The 20,242-nt window shown below is 47.4% G+C and overlaps 2 protein-coding genes across 2 annotated transcripts; one reads left to right on the top strand and one right to left on the bottom strand.

Moving 5' to 3' along the window:
* Positions 1–2,703: 2,703 nt before the first annotated feature.
* On the bottom strand, positions 2,704–14,452 carry unm_sa32065 (un-named sa32065). The gene is made up of 2 exons (XM_006801228.3): positions 14,106–14,452; positions 2,704–9,832 (listed from the first exon to the last, which is right to left on the bottom strand). Exons 1-2 carry the CDS (start codon positions 14,344–14,346, stop codon positions 8,568–8,570), a joined length of 1,506 nt encoding a protein of 501 aa, XP_006801291.1. The 5' UTR covers positions 14,347–14,452; the 3' UTR covers positions 2,704–8,567.
* Positions 14,453–15,339: 887 nt separating this feature from the next.
* On the top strand, positions 15,340–20,058 carry parlb (presenilin associated, rhomboid-like b). The gene is made up of 10 exons (XM_006801229.2): positions 15,340–15,516; positions 17,344–17,560; positions 17,631–17,771; positions 17,852–17,900; positions 17,982–18,077; positions 18,156–18,305; positions 18,385–18,455; positions 18,549–18,650; positions 18,838–18,935; positions 19,327–20,058. The coding sequence occupies exons 1-10, from the start codon at positions 15,440–15,442 to the stop codon at positions 19,460–19,462; spliced, it is 1,137 nt and encodes a 378-aa protein (XP_006801292.2). The 5' UTR covers positions 15,340–15,439; the 3' UTR covers positions 19,463–20,058.
* The last annotated feature ends 184 nt before the right edge of the window (positions 20,059–20,242 follow it).

A 20,242-nucleotide genomic window follows, 5' to 3' on the forward strand; every position in this document is an offset into this window, starting at 1 on the left:
GCCCCAAAGGACCGACAGGACGGGACTCTGAGGTAGAAACCCAGTTTTAGGAAGCAGCTAAACACAAATAAAGCTTCACAAATCTGCTCATTAATCAGAGAAAGCCACAGTTCAGAACCTGCCTAAGAATCCATGCATACTGTTAAACTACATCCATGACACGCTGCAGAGAGGAGCTGCTGCTGGGTCAGTCTGCTGCTGTTAACAGTACTGCTGATTAAACAGGAATAAACTCAGCTCAAAGACGGCCTGGAGTCAACATCACAGCAGCATATAAAGGCTGCCCGACACCTTTATTGTCGTACGAGTTCCCAAACTATCCTTTAGTTCCCATCAGGAGGGAACATCCTCGGTTTTCACAAAGAAGATGGATTTACAGGTAGCAGCCAGTTCAGTGAGACACATCAGGTTGTTTCAGCTGCAATTACTGTTGAAGAGAAGGTGAAAGATGAGTCACATTAAAAGCAGCACTCCTCCCCTGCAGACAGAAATCCACTCAGAGTGGGCTTTTTTTGGACTTTCTTACCTAACGTTAACAACGCCGTGGTTCAGGCTCTGAGAGGCTCACCTACTGGGTCACTGGTGGTACTACAGTGGCAGTTTTGGCTGGAGGTTTGGAGTAAACATGTAAACATGTCTCCTCTAACAGCTGTTACTGTTAGCAGATAGACTGTATAAGAACGATGGCGTTAGCTACTACAGCTTGACTCACTGGTTTCTGAAGTACATGTGACCATGGTTGGACCGGAGGATGGAAGGCTATGTTATCAGCTAATGCCAGTTAGCTGTGTGTTAGCATCTCACAGTACCATACCTGCCAATCAGAGCTCCGTGACATCCAAATATAATCAGAGTACTTGGATACTCCTGTGTCACCATCCACCTGTCAGTCAAAGAGACCACACCCCTAATAATGCCATTTAACCCTTTAAAACCGGTCAGAGCAGCACGCTCCGTTTTGCGCAACTATTTTTAAATCCTTGTAGCTCTGCAACCACGTGAGCTAGCGCAATAATTTTTTTTGCATATGAAACCGGAGGAGTTGTACTTACATCTTATGCCATCAGCTTGTCCTCGGTCACAGTTTCCTTCCACATATAGTTTTGCAAAAACTGCATAAAAAGCACTTGCAGCAACAAAAACATAATATTCCAGAAACACGCTTTGCCGATCCGATCAGCTGTTCGTAACACTTCCTACGTCCATCAGCACGAACTATCGCATGTCCGCCATGACCTGCCCGAAACCGGAAGTGACGTCATTTTCGCGGAAATTTAGTTTTTTTTTACCATCAGGGCCTCATGAGCCTATACTGGTGTTTTTAAAAGTTATGTTTGACTTTATGACTTTCTGTGTCGTTTCTGGGATGCTTAGGACTCATATTGCACTGCTGGAAATAGTTTATTTTGATGCATATGCTGCTTTTTTGCAAATTTGCATTATAATATTTATTTTCGTTTTTCCTGCAGTATATAAAAATTGGTGTATTTCAAAAATAAAACTATGAAGACACTCAAAATAAATTTCCTGTGGTGGGAAATTATTTTGTGCAACTTTTTTGTATTTACAGTTTTGAGGGATAAGCCTCTTAAATTTCTCTAACTAGAAATATATGTTAAAATAACAAAAACGATTTTCAATTTTTTTGTAGTTTTTTGCACTTTCTTGCAATTTATATGCACTTAATGCATACATATTATTACATAATATTATAATTACATAAAATCTGGGCTATAATGGTTGTATTGATGTATATCAACTTGAAATGCTCCCAAAAATGGCTCCACAGCATGTAAAAATATAATATAAGCTCTGGTGGACTTGGTTCTATTGTAGGTCTTAAAGGGTTAAACAGGTGAGCTATGAAAACATTGTTGTTAAGAAGGGGTTATTTATAGACAAGCACCAACGCTCACCCACAGACTCAGCTGTGCGAGGTAAAGGAGCGCCGCTCAGGTGTAATGAGCTGTTTGGGTTATTTTTCCTTCTTATTATCAGGAGTATATTTAGCATTGCTGCATATATGGAGGCAGTTTAAATTGCCTAAAGCTTACCTGCACAGCTCAACAAATCTGTTGGACCAAAGTTGGAGTTAATGACATCAGCAGGTTAGGGCGGGGCCACCTGGAAGTAAATCACAGGTGATGTCAAGTCAAAGTAAGAGTGTGTAAAGTGACTGCAGTGCTGTAAGTGAACATCCTGGAATCATCATTGTTTCTCATCAGGTCCACAGAGGGTTAGCTCTCCACTGATAAACTGCAGGACAGTTTCTGGGCTTAAAACTGTTTTTAAATAAAGTTTTATTTTGTAGGCGTTTTGACACAGTCAGTCACATGACCCCACAGAGGTTTCAGGTCCCCCCGTCGCTGATCATCAGTAAATAACTCGTGTTTTCTGTAAATCGGGGATTTTAGCGAGGCTGAGCATCAGCAGTAAAGCCTGCAGCGTGTTTACACGCTGTGGTTATATTTGGACAGTGATGGATAGTTTCCTCTTGGAATGGCGAGCGCTCTGCCAGAAAGAGCTGAGTGCGATCCAAACCCAGCAGGAGGCGCGATGGAGAGAGGACAGCAGGTGGAGGAGACAGGTGCTGAGGCACCAGGAAGCAGGAGAGAAGAGAAAGGTTAGGAGGAAGCGAAATGAGGCGTTTGAGATGAGCTGTGTGGCGCCGGGCGGCTGAATGAAGCGGACGCAGACGAAGAGTCAGACAGGAGTTATTTTATCAAGTGCTATTTACAACAGTAGTTCCACATTACAGGAGATAAAGTCACTGTGTGCACAAACAGCCTCCGTTCACATGGCAGCTCCCTCCATCACACCCGCTCACACAGAGCGAGCTGCTTCCTCACTGCTCCCCCTGGTGGTCGAGCGAGGAAGCTGCTTAAAGGTCCCTGTCTGAGGGTTAATGAGACGAAGTGTTTGAGTGGCTGATTGAAACCTCGAGTCCGGATGATTTTTAAATATGTCTGAGGCCATGTGACTTATGATGTCATTTTTACATAAATACATTATTTTAACGGCCTGCAGCACCGACCACGTGCATGACGTCATATTCTCAGAAGACTGAGCATCTTTAATGTAGCACACACGTTACCTTATGTGTGCCATCATCTGCAAACAAGACTGCATCTCCTTATTCTGTATCCAGAAATTATCACCTTTATATGATTTTACTAAATCACCATTTCTACGCTCAACATTTTAAACTTTGGTCAGCAGGAAGGTTTTCGATCCATACGTGCGGAAAATTGGGCACATAATAGCAGATGTTCATGTTGTGACCTGACAGTACTGGAAACTGATCACACACACATGCCGTGTGTAATAAACGTGACATGATGTGCAGACCTGAGGCTTCTTTCTGAAGGTCTTACTCAGGGATGTTCCCCAGGCTTCGATTCAATTGTTCCTGAGCCCGATTCTGCAGCACGATGCGAGATCATGAACCTGCTCTCGTCTGTGCTCTCATATCTGAGAACTACGCAGATGATAAAGACATTTCCTTCTTCTTCTATGGTCCCTGTTTAACTTAAATGTCAACCACGAATCCAGTAGCAGGTTTGATGTTTGATTCTGGGGCCTCCCGTCTTTATTCTGGTCTCTAACTGTAGTATCATTAAGATAAATAAATCTGTGCAATGCAAATGTTGTAAAACAAATCACATGAGCTAATGAGTCAACTGAAGTGGCACAATCCAGGGATCAATCGTGAGGCCTTGTTGACCAAATCTTGAATTTTCTTGTTGTTCCCTAAAACTGCAGACAATCGTAATCTGAGTGGCGCCGCCAAAGATTCATTTCTGGAGTGTTTTTCTTCTCAGCCACTCTTCAGCAGAATCGATCAGCCTGATTTACTCTGTGGAGGCGAGACTTTCCAGGGTTTGATGCTCATATTCTGCAGTTTAATTTACTTTGCTGACGGCACCGAGACGTCAGTTAACTTATTAAGAACGGAAGTTGATACAGAACTTCATTAACTGTAAACTAAGGTTTAATTTCATTGAGAACTTTAGATGTAAATTTCAGACTCACTGAGGACGTAGAGGGAAATTGAGCTTAAAAGACTTTATAGTGACTCTACTGTACAGTGAAATCCAGCGAAGAACCTTCACAGATGGGGAGGAGCTGCCATCTGAAGGGACACACCCACCCACGTCTACGTTGCATAAAGAAATCCATCGTCATAACAAAGCAGAGCAGCGAGGTACAGAAAAATAAAAACTCACAGTCAAAAGGTTCTCAACAAATAGAGAAAGCGGTAAGGTCAAAAGTCACGGAGCTCAGAAGAACACACTGATTACATTTCCACCGAGCAGGAGAGCGTGGTGCGGCACTTTGATGGTGTGAAAAACCTCTGAGTGGGAGTGTCAGTGCGGGTCTGTGGGATCGGCAGAGCAGCGTACCGTTCAGCTTTAACTTACTTCAGTGTCTTAATGCTACATGACGTATATGTGCGTTTGTATAAGTGTGTACTTGTTCTGTGTTCACTAATTGCACTTGAGGATGAGGATATGGAGATCACATTGTCTGCAGACGTCTGCAGATTCTTTTTCTGTTTTTTTGCATTTTCCTGGAAATGTTTCAGACTTTGACAAAACAAACAAACCTGGGACGACTCGCCTTCAGCACAACCGGCTCAAACACGTCAGCGCAGTCGCATCCTGAAGGCGGCAGATGTCACCGATGCTCGTTTATGTCAGGAGATCAAAAATATCTGCTTTAGTGTTTTTAAGCTGATCGCATTAGTGCTGACTGCAGTAACTGCAGTCGCGCTTCAGCTGTCCAATCAGAGCTGAGCACAGGCTCTGACTCGGTAATCGATATTTAGGTTTCACTGAGGCTGAAGCTGAGATGAAGCACATTTTTCTTTTCCTTGTATATAAACATGACACCTAGGGATGGGTACCGGTATCCGGTGCCATGATGGCACCGGTTCTGACATAAACGGTAGTAACCAGACCGAAAAGCAGCGCACATTTCAGTGCTTTATTTTCCTGAGCTGTCATACACTTTGGATTCTAGCCAATCATTTTACGTTTCCGAGGATAGTAGGCGGGTCCAGGTACGTACGTTCTTTTAGAGCAGAGTTACAGATTAAAAATGCCCAAGGCGAAGCGGTCAAAAGTCTGGCTGTACTTCACAGCAAAAGATGCAAACTCAGCAGCTGCAACAAGTGCTTTAAGCTGATACTGTGATACTGTCAAAGGAGGTAACACCTCAAATCTGATGAAACACCTGGCGATGCATAGCGTTTTTTTAAAAGCCGAGAAATGCGCCGTATTTGATAGCTTGCTGCGAGACCTCACACCGAGCACATCTACTGCGGGTGTGGTGCCTGTTATCGGACCCGGAGTTTGCAACATCCCCCAAAAACCCGAAGAGGAGAGTCCTGGCCCCTAGCCCTGCCAGTGTAGCAGAAATGATGAGGATGATGATGCAGCAGCAGCCGTTCTTCTCTGTGTGAGTCGCTTAATGTTGTTCGTGTGTAATTTATGTTGAGTAGGCTAACCACGTTATTACATTAATGCATGTAAGGTGAACTAGCAAACATCATCATAGCTACATGCGGCTGTCTTCTTGTTTGATGGCAGATGCTCCCTTCACCCTGGCCAAAAAGGCTAAAATGACCAAAGAAAAAGTGGGAAACAGTTAAACATGAGAGGTTTTTGGACAAAGTTTGTGTTTTTTCCATTGATTAAGCACTGCTTCCAGCCAAGAGTGATACCATATATGCCCCATAGCTGCAGAAAAGGCTAACATTGTTATCTTTTTACAAAAAAACAGCTGAACATCAGAGGTTTTTGGACCAATTTTGTGTTCTCCATTCTTTAAGCACCGGTTTGAGCACCGTTTAAGCACCGGCACCGTTTCAAAAGTACCGGTTTGGCACCGGTATCGGATAAAACCTAAACGATACCCATCCCTAATGACACCACAGTGTCTGATGGTCATGTGGCTAAATCTGTGATGATTTGTGCCCCTCAAAAACACCCTTGATGACATCATAGCACCATCTCATTAGACACGTCCCACCGCCAAGCTGCCTGAGCTCCAAACTGAGGTTTGCCACATAATTGGTGGTTTCTGGAGCCAAACAGCGTTCGCTTACTGCACAGTAACTGTGCCAGAAACCAGCCTGGAGCTCCATCAGACCAAACCTCCACCTACAGTTGGAGTGTAAAAAGTCCCAATCGGGATTTGGTCCCAATGTTTTGCGAGCGATCTGAAAGGCTGACGATCACGTGGCGAGCCGGCGGCGCTGAAGGGGAGTCGAACCCTCGACATCCAAACACTAAGAAGCAGCTGCGGAGTAAACATCAGTCGGGTTAGAAATAATAAACTAAGTTACAGTGAAGCTTATTAAATAGTGATCAAAACAAACAAGATGGAGAAAGAGGAAGTGGCGAGCGAGGCCGGTGATATCGAGCCGGAAGTGACACGTTACTGACTGTGGTCGCCGTGCAGCAGATCAACCTGAGCAGTAAACGGAAACGCTGCTGCGAGCTTCATGTCAACCCACCACGCCCCCATCACGAGCTACGCCATCCGTCTGGACCTGGACCCTGGATGTCTGGAAGGATTCTGGACTACGCTCAAGCTCATCAAAACAAACTGAAATGAGGAAAACTCGGAAAACATTGCAAACTACACGGGATCCAGGGCGTCTGTTGGCGAACGAGAGGCAACACCAACCGGCAGCTCAGCCGTCAGACTCCATCAGGGGAAGCTGCGCCTTTGGACCAATCACAATCGCTGCAGCTCTGCCGGTTAATGAGAACATCTACAGCGTGCACCGCGACCACCAGTCGGTAAAGTGTCACCATCAACTGATATGATATATCGTCATTCGACAGTGAGGAGGACACGGCGTCCGCCATCGAGAGGAAACACGGCGGTTTTTTTTTTACATTCTGTGCAAAATCAGACGAAAAGTAGTCGACAAACCATCGTCAGTCTGTTCCTCCTTCTGCCCGTCAGAGTTCAGTCACTTTGTTCCTATTTACAGTTAGTCTCTAAGACGTTAGTACCATCATCGTCGTCCCGCGGTGGGACTAAGACATTCCTCAGAGGGACAAAATCCACCTTCGTCCGAGCTCTGCTGCTTTTACTCCTCGACGTGAGACTTCAGGCTGTCCGCAGCTCCTGAAAGCGTCCGCCGTCCGATCAGCGAGCTCTGAAATGCTTTTGGGATAAAATCACGCTCGACGCCGAGCTGCTGCAAAAACGAGTCATTAGATATTTTGAGTAACTTGCTCGTAATTATGAAAACCTCGTACTCGTGTCATAATAATGTATAATGTGTATGTGTCAGTCCCCATAGGGAAATTGCTCCTCTGCATTTAACCCATTCACCCAGTGAAGCAGTGGGCAGCCACCAATGCAGCGCCCGGGGAGCAGTGTGTAGGGACGTTACCTTGCTCAGGGTACCTCAGGGTAACCGTTCAGTGGAGTCGAACCCCCGACCTTCCGATCATGGGGCAACCACTCTACCTACTGAGCTATCCCTGCCCTCATCGCAAGGAACGAGCGCGTGGAGGTGAAGAGCAGCTGACGAGCCAAACGTTCGTTTCGTGCTCGCTTCAGTTTTTCTGCACTGATCAGCATTTAGACCGACCGTCAAGACTCCTGCAGTTCTCTGCTGGACAAATCCAGTCCTGCCTCATCAATGATCCATGCACGGATCCAAATATGAATGTGATCATCTCTGAGCCTTAGTTGAGGCGCGTAACTTGGAGCTTCATCGTGCTGGAAAACCAACAGATTGTCACCGAATTCTTCCTAAATCGTTGGGAGAAATTCGTCTTTGAGGAGTTTTAGTTTGTCTGGTCTTTAAGGAGCAGGTGGAACAGCTGGAGTCCACAAACTGAAAAGCTCAGGATCAGATCTCCATTGATCAGAATTCGGCTGGTGTCCAACATGAGAACTGCAGAAGGCCTGAAGAACACGGGTGGAAATGCTGAGTCTGTGCAGAAATAGGATTTATTTATTTATGACATGCTTTGATTGTTCTTCACTTTATCACAGAAAAGTAAAAATGAAATTAAAACTGAGGCTTCGGCCACGCCAGCACTGAAATTCCCACAATCAAAGCAGCTGATTTTAGCCCGGCTCCTCGCTTTCACATCGTTTCTGCCGTCAGTGCCAAATTTAAACGACGGCGAGTCCGGCGTGAGACACACGTCGCGATTTCAGGAGTTGGTGGACTCGTCTCATTTCCAGGATCCCTGATAATTATATTGAACTACAAACTACGAACACTGGAGCAGCAGAGCCGGCTGAAGGTGGACTTCCATCTCGTCCTTCATTTGTAAAACAACCTGCTGCTGTGCAGCTGTCTGTAAAAGGCATTCAGCAGGTAGAAACCACAGGGCACACAGTGAAAGAGGAGGAGGTGGGGACGGGAATAGAAAAATAAAAAATAAAAAACTGTGGCAGACACGACTAGACGATCACCTCACTTCACTCTGTGGCAGAGAAACATAAAAAATTAAAAAAACTAAGTTTCAGAGGAGGTGGGGGCAAGGCGAGGAGGAGAAAGGCTGAGAGGGAGGAGGAGGAGGTCAGTCTCAGAAGAACTTGTCATCGATGCGGAAGTGCGGCCGCGTGACGTCGTCCGGGTTGATGAAGACTGAGATGGATTTGCCCGGATTCTCCGTGACGAGCTGCTGAAGCTTCTTGGCCAGCCGGTCGTCGGGCTGGTTCTCTCCGCCGGCGTCGGACTGCGGCGATGGCAGGTTGTTGGTGCTGCCCCGCCACTGCAGTTCCACCGTCAGCCTGTTGGCGGCCTTGGCGTGCTCGATGGTGGTGCGCAGGTGCTCGGCCGGGTCGGAGCGCACGGAGGAGAGTTTGCGGGCGTGCAGCATGGCCGTCTCGTCCGACAGGTGCTCCAGCATGTTGCACTGAGGGATGAAATAGTTGGGGCACATCTTGTTGACGAGGCAGTGCTGCAGGTCGTCGATCAGGCCCAGGAGGAAGTGGGCGGAGAAGTCGTCTTGCGCCAGGTAGTTGGCGGGGAGGCGGTCGCAGGCCCACAGCATGATGCTGCGGAGGTGGTAGGGGCTGATGGCTTTGGGGCGGGACAAGAGCTTGATGATGATGGCTTTGCAGGCCTGGTACGCCTGCATCAGGCTGGACGAGATGCACTTCTTCAGCTGCACCTCGCTGCGGGCGAACGACAGACGCCACTCGTTCTCCTTGCGGCCTTTGTGGGAGCAGGCGGGGACGAGGTAGAAGCCGCTGATCACCTCCTCCTCGGTGATCTTCCCATCCCAGAAGTGATTCTCCATCAGCCAGCTCTGGGCGACAGCCGGCCACCCTTTAAACGACACCACGGGGACGATGTCGTAGAGCATCCGGCTGCTCCCGACGCCCAGGATGACGGAGATGATGGTGCCGTTCCGCTCCACCTTCTCCACCCTCGGCATTCCTCTCTGCGGCTTCTTCTGCACCTCCAGCAGCACCAGGGAGATGGACTGGTAGAACCAGTCAGCCACCAGTGTTGGGGAGAAGAAGTAGTTGGTGGTGCCGTTGATGTGGTCGACGATGGTGCAGCAGTCCTTCCACTTGTTGATGGTTCCTTCGTCGAAGAGGCGGAGGCTGAGCCAGGAGTGGCCCAGCGCCGAGTGTCTCATGTCCAGGGTCACCGGCTGGTTGCGGTCGTGGAGTTTGAGCGCAGGGACCAGCAGGGTGAAGTCCATGTCGTAGTCTGTGCCGCGGGCGTAGACGCTCAGCTCGTCCAGGTCCATGTCCACCACGCCCTCCCGAACGCCTCCTGACAGGAGGAGGTACTCGTTGGCCACCGGGAGCTTCTGGTCCAACTTCTGGACCATTCCTGAAATAGAGGACGACAAAAAGGATCAGATAAAGATTATGTGTAAAAACAAGCACCACCACGTTCCTAACCTATGGAGACGAGGTATAACATCGCGCACACAAGTGTAACCGGGGGTCAGGATTTAGACCTCGAGATACTCGTCTTACAGCCAGCTGAGCGGTTCAGTATCTGACCAGGACGGCTGTGGCTGACCTCAGGGACCTGGGAGGAGACCCCGAGGAACCCCCAGGATGCACTGCAGAGATCCAATCTCTTGACTGATTGGCGGAACGACTCAACGTTCCTCCAGATGAGCTGCAGGTCGTGGCCGAGGACAGGGAGGTCGGGGCACATCTGCTTACAAGATAGATGGACGTCAGAAGCAACTCATTATCGGAAGCTGAAAAATAAAACCAAGTTTTTCCTTCATGATTGTCCAGGTGATATCCTTTGTTCACTGCGATTTCCTGACGAGATTCTGTGAATTCAAAATCCTGCTCCTCACATACAAGGTCTTAAATAATCAGGCCCCATCTTATCTTAATGACCTTGTAGTACCATATCACCCTATTAGAGCACTTCACTCTCGCTCTGCAGGCCTACTTGTTGTTCCTAGAGTATTTAAAAGTAGAATGGGAGGCAGAGCCTTCAGTTTTCAGGCCCCTCTTCTGTGGAACCAGCTTCCAGTTTGGATTCAGGAGACAGACACTATCTCTACTTTCAAGATTAGGCTTCAAACTTTCCTTTTTGCTAAAGCATATAGTTAGGGCTGGACCAGGTGACCCTGAATCCTCCCTTAGTTATGCTGCAATAGACGTAGGCTGCCGGGGATTCCCATGATGCATTGAGTTTTTCCTTTCCAGTCACCTTTCTCACTCACTATGTATTAACAGACCTCTCTGCACTGAATCATATCTGTTATTAACCTCTGTCTCTCTTCCACAGCATGTCTTTATCCTGTCTTCCTTCTCTCACCCCAACCAATCACAGCAGATGGCCCCGCCCCTCCCTGAGCCTGGTTCTGCTGGAGGTTTCTTCCTGTTAAAAGGGAGTTTTTCCTTCCCACTGTCGCCAAAGTGCTGCTCATAGGGGGTCATATGATTGTTGGGCTTTTCTCTGTATCTATGAAGCGCCTTGAGGCGACTTTTGTTGTGATTTGGCGCTATATAAATAAAATTGAATTGAATTGAATGGAATAACAGAGTCATTGCTGCTCCTGTCAAGCCTTTTTCAGGGAACCTTTCAAAACAACACATTCGTATCTGGATAAAATTCGACTAACATCGATTTAAAAGCTTCTCCCTGCTGTAATTTAATTCTTTAACGTTGACTGGCGGCTCTGCTGATTCGTCCAGTCTGGTTTTTGCTGTCACAGATGAGGTAAGCTTTTAACGAAGTCTGCTTCGTTTGTGTCCAGCTCAGTCTGGATCGGCTCCAGTTTGGCCCGCCTGTTTTCCAGTTCCTTTCAGGTCTATTTTTGAAGCTCGCTGTGTTTGGAAGCGGACCGCGTGAGCCCCAACAGGTCACTGCGTTCAGCCCCATCGGTCGGGCCGGCCCGGACGAGTTTTCCGCTCTGCTGAGTTTAAAGAAGAGGCGCACACACTTCCTGGCTGTCGGCTACATTCCTGCGCTGCGGTTGTTTGGACGCACGCAGTCCGTCTCTCAGAAACAGTTTCAAATAAATCCGATGAACTCAGCTCGGGGGCTGCTCGTTACCTCGTTACAGAGACGATCCTGCAAATACACACTGTCTTTGAATGAACGTCTCACACTCACTTTATAATTCCTGATTGATTTTCCTTTTTTATTGATTGGATTGATTAAATCTGGAGCATAAAACCGCCTCCTCGCTTTTCTTTTGGTCTGTCTGTGAGCTGCAAACAGTGAGCGAGCTGTGAAGACAGGATGGAGCGCCGCTTCCTGTCGGGACATTTTGGAACGTTTGTTATTTCTGTGAGGAGGCGCCGTGTGCGAGCTGGCAGACTGTCAGTACATCTGAGAAAATGAACACTAATGTGAGTGTGCGGCTCTGTCAGATGGACGTTTCTGCAGTTTGTGTGTGTCTGTCTTTGTGTTTGTCTGTGTTTGGTGTGTGTGTGAGAGTCTTTTTACATCCAGATCTTGGAGGCGCTCCAGCGTCATTATCAAACTCACATTCCTGCACTCCATCCTCCGCACTTCCTCTCAGGTTCAGTTATGATGAGCTGAGTCCTCTCAGCAGATTTGTGGCCTTTTATTTTGAAAGGTTAGTGCCCCACCGCCTTCAAAATTTTAATTATAGCCTTGTAATTCCTGATTTATATCAGATATTAAAGCTGTGTGAGGTTCATTTTTTCTCCTAAGTGAAATGTGGAGACATATTTAACATTTATATCTTGGCATTTCTTCAAAACGCTAAACACAACAAATGTGCTGCAGAGCAATTCAAATAAATTCAAAGGTCAACGTAATAAACTGAAATGTTATTTCTGATCAAACGCTTCAAATGTTACAGAGAAACAAAGTCAAACATTAGATCATCATTTAATAAATGAAGTAAATGTTAATACAAACAGAGTTTACAGAAATATCTAATGAAAATAATTTCCTTTATTTTCAACTGTTTGTAAACAAACTCTTGAATAAATAAACAAAAACAAACACTGTGCAGAGCGATTCATTGGATTTTAATCTGGATTTTCGTTCCCATGTTCTAACGAACATCATCGAGCAACACAGAAAGTGCACGCTCCACCATCACAATCAAGAGCTCCTTAAATGAGCACTGAGCACGCACCTGCATGAGCCAATCACAGCTCCTCCCTGCACCTGACTGCAGTGCCCTCATACAGGCCATCGAGACAATATTCAGCACGGCAGAAGCTGAGGAGCTCCTCTAAGAGAGGAGTGATGCACGAGTGATGTGAACCAAACACGCAAACAGAGGAGTGTTGTGCGTCTGCACCACAAAGCAACACAACTAAATTATTCAGCCACCTGCAAACACACAGCAAATCAAAGCACGAAGGCCAGAAAAATGAGACGGAGGACGCTGACGCAAAACATCTGACATCAGCTCAGCGCGGCGCGCCAGCTTGTACACATGCACTGAAATCACCAACCAATCAAAGAGAGGGCTCAACACAAAGGTCAACAGATGTGTCGTCCCCTCACAAAGTTAATTTTTCCAAATCCTGCACCAATATTGGGAATAAAACAAAATAATTTTCACACATGTGCACAGAACGAATCAGTTTCCTGGTTGTGTCGCAGAAATCCTACATGCTGAATTCCCCTTAGCAGGACCGGAGCTCCGCCTTCGTGGATGAGCTGTTACTACAGTAACCTCACAGCAGCCACGTTATTGGTCACGTGACATCATTAAAAATGTTCCAAAAGGCTCCAACAGCACAAACACGGTCCGGAGGTCCAGTTCAGGTGAAGCTGAGCAGTCAGCTAGCAGCTACAGCCACCTGTGTCATCACCCACCCATCAGTCAAAGAGGCCACGCCCCAAATCATACAAACTTTAAGCATTATTACAGTTTAACCAGGTGAACCCTAAAAACATTCTTCTACTGTACAGGTGTTATGAAGGAGGACATTATCCACAGAGACAAACAGTTTGTGTATCAGGCTGCAATCATGTTTATTTCTGCTGTACAGTTTTAACATGGGAGTCTATGGGGACTGACTCACTGCTGCCTCTGCTGGACGTCAGAGGAACTGCAGTCTTTTCATTTGCCCCACGGGGTGATGTTTGGGGGAAAAAACCGATGATTTATTTCTCGCTGTAAAAAAATTCTGACCACTAATTTGGCAGAATTTAATCTGACAATTTTAAATATATTTGAGCACATTTGTTCCTCACTGATGCGCTATGTGCGGAAAAAACACCTGCTGGTCGGAGTCCTCACAGCTGGAAGTTTAATATTAGTGAAGATTTGTTTTTTTAATATATTTGAAGGTGTGGCTGTGGATGAGGCTGAGATTGTAGTGGGCTTCACCTTGCACTGAGGGTGGTGTTAGTGTCGTCTGTGTTTAGTATTTCCGTATTTGTGCCGCACCTGGAGAAGCTCAGCTACACCTTTATGTTCATTTTAAACCAAGAAACGAGAAGAAGAGAGGCTAAGAGGATGCGATCCCTAATGCGGTCCAGGTGGAGCAGATGTGCATCACCTGAGCCTCTGCAGCACATCTGGATCACCCCTGCAGCTCCGCGCTCACACCAGCTGAAATAATCAGGTGGAGTCCGAGGATGTTTACCGCAGACTGGTGTGTGCGTGTGTGTGCGCGTGCGTGCGTGTCCTCACCCAGCATGGAGAAGATGAAGTCCTTGGCCGTGTGGATCTCCAGAGCCCGCTGGTCGTCGTACTCCCGCTGGTCGTGCTTGCTGAACTCCTGGATGAGCCGGTTCAGGTCCTCCATGCGGGCCGCCGACCTGAAGTCCAGCTCGGGCCCGCCGCCGTGCGGCAGCCTCCCGGCGGCCATGGTGGGGCTGTTCCCGAGGCTGCCCGACGAGCCAGCCCGGCCGGAGAGAGCAGGGGCCGCCATGGTTCCTCCGCGGTCACACGCTGGTTCTGCACTGCCCACGCTGCAGCTGCGCCTCTGTCGCGGACCGAACCGAACCGAACCAAGGCGAGCCACTCCACAGTGAACACAAGCACCGGAAACCTGTCCCGCTTCCGCCACTCAGCGCTTTCAAAATAAATGCCCCCTAAATATATTATATTATATTATATTATATTATATTATATTATATTATATTATATTATTATCAGCGTTCACCATCTGCTTCCATCTCACCCACCCACCTATCCCAGCACCCTCCTCTGTATTCATGGATCACCTCAGAGGTTTTTCTGTTTTCCTTCTGGCAGCTCCACCTTCAACATCCATCTCCAAACCATGCATCACAGCAGGTCTCACTATCATCTTTTAAACCTTCTCTTTCACTCTTGGTGCTATTTTTCTGCCATAAGTATCGGTCATATCAGACACTTGTTTCCTTTCACTCCACCCTGCCTGCAACCTCTACTTCTACCACCTCTCCTGTGCACTGTCCCTTCCTTTGGGTGGTTGACTCCCGGGTATCTATCTTCAATACTTCTCTTCACATTTCCACCTTTCTCCTGCTCATTGCTTCTATTTACTTTCATTCTTCTTCTCTTCTACAGTCTCATCCACCTGCTCCATACTCTCATCATATACTTTCTGTAGATCCACAGTTCATCACCTTCTCTGTACTTCTCCATCAACACTCTTAAAGTACACTGCTCCTCGGTGATCGCCATTTCTCTTCTTCTCAACCACTCTTTCTCATATCTTCATCTTCATACCTTGTTCTTAAAATCAGTACCAGAACACTTTTTCATTATTCCTCTGACACTCATCTGCATTTTTTGTGTTTCACTCTGAAAATAAATATCAAATTTCGTTGTATTGACTTTGGCAGCGTTTTACTTTGAAGATCACAGGCGGATGTTGTGCTTCGTGTTGAGGATTTTATTTTGTTGATTCAATTGTGTGCAGTATCCGCCTCTGTCCTGCGGGCGTCGCTGACGGTGCCGGAGCTCCTTGGTGACCCGGAAATGAACAACTGCTAGGCGGCCCTTCGGCCGACCTGTCGGGGTCATCGGGCTCCAATATGGCGTGGAGGAGCTGCTCCGTCCTGCTCAGACTGACCGGAGATGAAGGCTTACGGAGCTCCGTGAGGGGTGGCAGGTCAGTCCCCACGGGCGGGGGCGAGCAGCCCGTCCCGGGTTACAAACAGACAGATCCTCGCTGCCGGAGTTAGCTCTGTTAGCATCAAGGACAGTTTAGAATTAACGGGCTGTTAGCAGGTTAACGTTAGCCGCTGCTAACAAGCGGGGAGCTGCCTGAGCGTGTGTGTATGTTTATCTAATTATCCGGTGATGTAAAGCTGTTTGTCCTATTTAAACACCCCCGTGTGCCCCCTTACATACATGCACATTACATGCAGTTCTTCCGAAACTCTTTCAGGTCCTCCCTCCGGCTCAGTGCAGAGGGACGCTGCTTCCGTCGGTGCCCTAAAACCCAGGGGTTAATCTCCTGTGGCCAGCTGACCTGTGCTGCTTTATGTGGCTTTATTTATAATCCACAAGCGGTCCACTCGGACCCTGCAATGACCAAAAGTTACTAAATGGATTCAGTGACATAAAACCAGAAGTTTGTGGTAAAAATGTTTTTGGGATTGTTGCTCAGTCTGAGGCCTGCTGGTAAAAAGAGACAGCAGCTAATCCTTAGATAATTAAAAGGTTGGCAGGATGTTTATACTCTGACACACTGGTGCATTTACAGTCATGATAAAAAGAAAGTGCACCCACTCTCAGCGGGAAGGTTTTATCTAATCACAGGAAGATGAATTGAGTCTGGTCCTTGGCAGAAGTCACCATGGTAACTTGTGCTGTGAACACAACCTGCTCACCACCTACTGACCAATCAAATCTCCAGAAATTACCATCGTCTTTCCTGTGTGTGGAGCGTCAGTAATAAATGTAGATTCTTCGATACAACTTTGTTCCTTTGGTTATTTATTAATGATTTTTTCATTTAATTATTTTTGCCTTTTGACAGGAAACAACATTTTTTGTTCAGTAAACATATTTATAAATCAGCTCAGTGCTTTGTACTGTATATCAGTCGCAGGTAGAATAAGCTTGCATTTGGATTTTATTTTCTGCTCTCAAACCATTAAAAACCATCAGTGCTGCATGGGCAAGAATACAAATGAAAACTTTCTTATGCAAATGTAAAGATAATTTTAATGAAATTAATTTTCCTGCATTCAAACAGCTAAACTTTATTATTCTCGCAGCTGTCTTACTGACGCAGCGCTCTACACATTAAACTAGCACACAGAGCGTTTCTTCTCACACCGCTGATTTATCTGCAGCAGCTGTCTTTCCTACATTCTGTATTATTATAGTTTTTATATTATTATAGTTCACACTTCCTCTGTAAAATCAGCTGCTGTGACGTCAGTGTGATTGGTCAAATGCTGCCAAATTGTAGGTTAACCTTGCGAGCTGATAACCAGCTTCACATGACCGCCGGTGTTGGGTTAGTGAAGCCTGATGGGTGAGTTGAACTGGCTTCGTATGTCTTAAATCGAGATGAATGCATTTAAAGGTGACACATTCCACCGTGTCGGCATCTTTTTACCAAAAATGAAGCCAAAATGAGGACGTCTGTGTGACACACGCCATTGGCATGCAGCGCCTCGTTTGGCAGCGATGGGTTCTGTGTGACTTTAGCCTCTCACGTCACTGTGGAGGAATTTGGATCCCCTCCGTTCGCAGCTTTGTTTCAGCTCATTGATGTTTACAGCGTTCAAACCGGAGTGTCCCGAGGAGTTCCTGACAGATATTTGGGCTTAAAGTATTTTCTGCTTTTCTCCAAAAGCGATTGGCCCTTGTGGCCTTTGAGGTTCAGGTTGTGTTTCCTGTCTGTGGTCATGGCAGGAGGAAGCTGGCGCTTCATTAAAGGGAACTTTTTTCTTACAGTTGTGATTCCTCGTCTGTCCACCAGGTGGCCTCATAGCTTCCAGCAGAGATGCGGCTTCAGGAAAGCTGCAAAGAAACCCGAGTCCAAGAAGGTGGAAGAGGAGTTAGGCCCCGCCCACAGCGAGTCCTCTGAAGCCGCGGCCCAGCGCCGGACCCCCGCTCCTCACTGGGACCATCAAGCGCCGCCCAGTCCCCCACGCGCCTTCGGTCGCCTCGTCAGGCCGCTCGTCTTTACCATCGGGGTAGGTGATGTTGTTTCGGTGGCGATGACGCCGCTGATGATGTCACGGACAGGTGTTGACTCCATGTCAGTTTACAGGCTGCTCCTTCGGCTCGGCGGCCATCTGGCAGTACGAGTCCCTCAAGTCTCGAGTGCAGGGCTACTTTGACGAGCTGCGAGCCGATTGGCTGGACAAGGTGCGACCTCAGAAACGAGGAGACATCCGCAAAGAGGTGAGGGTTCGACGTCGTCGCCTGTAACCGGGCTCCACCCACACTTTGATCTGAGTCTTAATTGGCTGTCTGTGTTTCAGATCAACCAATGGTGGAACAGCCTGAGCGAGGGCCAGAGGACGGTGACGGGTGAGTCGGTGCCGCAGTGCTCACGAGCAAAGCGCTGAACTTTCACATGGCGGTTGCTGGATTGAATTGCTTTTTTCCCAGGGATCATTGCTGCTAACGCCATCGTGTTCTGCTGCTGGAGAGTGCCGTCGCTGCAGCGCTTCATGATCAGATACTTCACCGCCAATCCGGCCTCCAGTGAGTCTCGCCACCGCCGCCACGATTCGTTCTCCGGTCGAGCCTCTGTAACTGTGGCTGTTTGTTGTTGCCCCGCAGGGACTCTGTGCTCTCCCATGATTCTCTCCACCTTCAGTCACTTCTCCTTCTTCCACATGGCGGCTAACATGTACGTCCTCTGGAGCTTCTCCACCAGCGCCGTCTCCATGCTGGGCCGGGAGCAGTTCATGGCCGTGTACCTGTCGGCAGGTGCTTTTCGCTCTGGTGTAATCTCTGAGATTATCTGTGTTTATGAGTGTGACGCTGATTTTATTTCTTCCGTTTTCAGGTGTTATTTCTACGTTTGTCAGTTATGTGTGCAAGATGGCCACGGGGAGGTTCGGCCCGTCTCTCGGGGCGGTGAGTGACGGCTTCACAGGTCAAACTGCACCTGTGACGTCTGTAAATGTTCTCAATAAATAAACAGCCTGAAGTTCCTGTTTCTGTTTTCAGTCCGGCGCCATCATGACCGTCCTCGCTGCTGTTTGTACCAAAATACCTGAAGCCAAACTGGCCATCATCTTCCTCCCCATGTTCACCTTCACCGCTGGCAACGTAAGACCCCGCCCACCCCTCTCCTCGCCCAGTCCACCTGGACAGAGATCTCTTTGTCATCTTCTGCATCAGCCCACCTGCAGCTGCTGCACATCTGCAAGCTGCTTTGCAACCCACCTGAGCTTCAGCTGCTCCTGCTGGCTTTGACCTGACTGAACTCGGGCTCTGTTTCCGTGTCTGTCTGCAGGCTCTCAAGGCCATTGTTGCCATGGATACCGCAGGCCTGGTGCTTGGATGGAGGTTTTTCGACCACGCTGCTCATTTAGGAGGAGCCATGTTTGGAATGTAAGTTAGCAAGTTAGTCGATTTTTTAACCTTTTTCTGTCACTTAATTGTTGAACTTTATTACTTAATCACGTTGGTTTAGTGTGAATGGCCGTGGGCGACGTCTGTATCCATAGGAACAGCTGTAAAACGTGAAAATACAGTTAAAAGTACAAAATTTATGGCTTCCTTGACATTTTCCAGAGCCATCCGGTGGGCCAGACTGCAGTCTTTTTCGGGCCGATTCTGGTCCCCGGGACTTATGTTTGACATCTCTGGATTAGATGGTTAATAAGTAGAAGTGTGAAGGCAAAGCTGTCGATTTCCTGTTTCCTGACGTTGAGATATTTGGAAAACGGATTTATTCTGTTTTGTGACGTGTTTTTAATCAGACTTGTTCTTCTCTCCTCAGCTGGTACGTTCTGTTCGGCCACGAGTTGATCTGGAAGAACCGAGAACCTTTCGTCAAACTTTGGCACGACTTCAGAACTCGAAGGGGACCAGGAGGAGGAGGCGGCGGCGGCGGGGACCGAGGAGGCGCCATTTAGGACGCTGAAACGCAGAGAATGAAGGAAATAAAATGCTAACGTAACATGTAAAGATGTATAAAATGTACAGAGAGAATCACGGAGCCCGGGCACACGCCGGAGTCGAAGTAAAGACTCGTATTTATAAAACATGAACGATTCCATTGTTGTCTCCTCGCCTGCTTTTGTTTACAGTTTGATCAGAGACAAAGACAAACAAAGGTTTACAGCAACGACCTGTCGGCTGATCGTGTGACAAACAGCCCAGAGAGAACCAGTCAGAGGGACTTTTTGTCTCAGTAATCTGTAAAAGACTTAAAAAGACAACTGAGGGATTCTTAAAGAGCTCCACCTGCCTCAGGTGAAAGGTCAAACCTCATCAGGACGCCGTGTCTGAAACTAGAGTCTGTCTGCTGCTGCAGAACGAACCGGACGGCTGAACAAACACCGTGTTTGCCAAACAGGCTGAAGTCCACCAACAGATCAGTGCGCGATCTGAAGGGTCGTCACGGAGAGCGTCGTACGCCTGCTGCAATTGGCTCACAGCTTTAATAAAGCTGGGTTTTCTTAAAATAGACTCGATGATATTTGTGTTGTGGAAAAATAAACTGATCAAAACCTGATTTTCTGAGATTTATTCAAAGTTTAAAACAAAGGGACCAAAAACAACACAGCACCAACATCAACAAGTAAACAAAATACTAACAGCTCCTTTATAGCCATTGTCTTGATACAGTCTTTGTTCAGCTGTAGGGACCTGTTCCCACAGTCGTGTAGGCAGCGGTCTGATAATGATGGCAG

This window comes from Neolamprologus brichardi, chromosome 14, assembly GCF_056152115.1.
Source record: "Neolamprologus brichardi isolate AB-2024 chromosome 14, ASM5615211v1, whole genome shotgun sequence".
NCBI classification, from domain to species: domain Eukaryota; kingdom Metazoa; phylum Chordata; class Actinopteri; order Cichliformes; family Cichlidae; genus Neolamprologus; species Neolamprologus brichardi.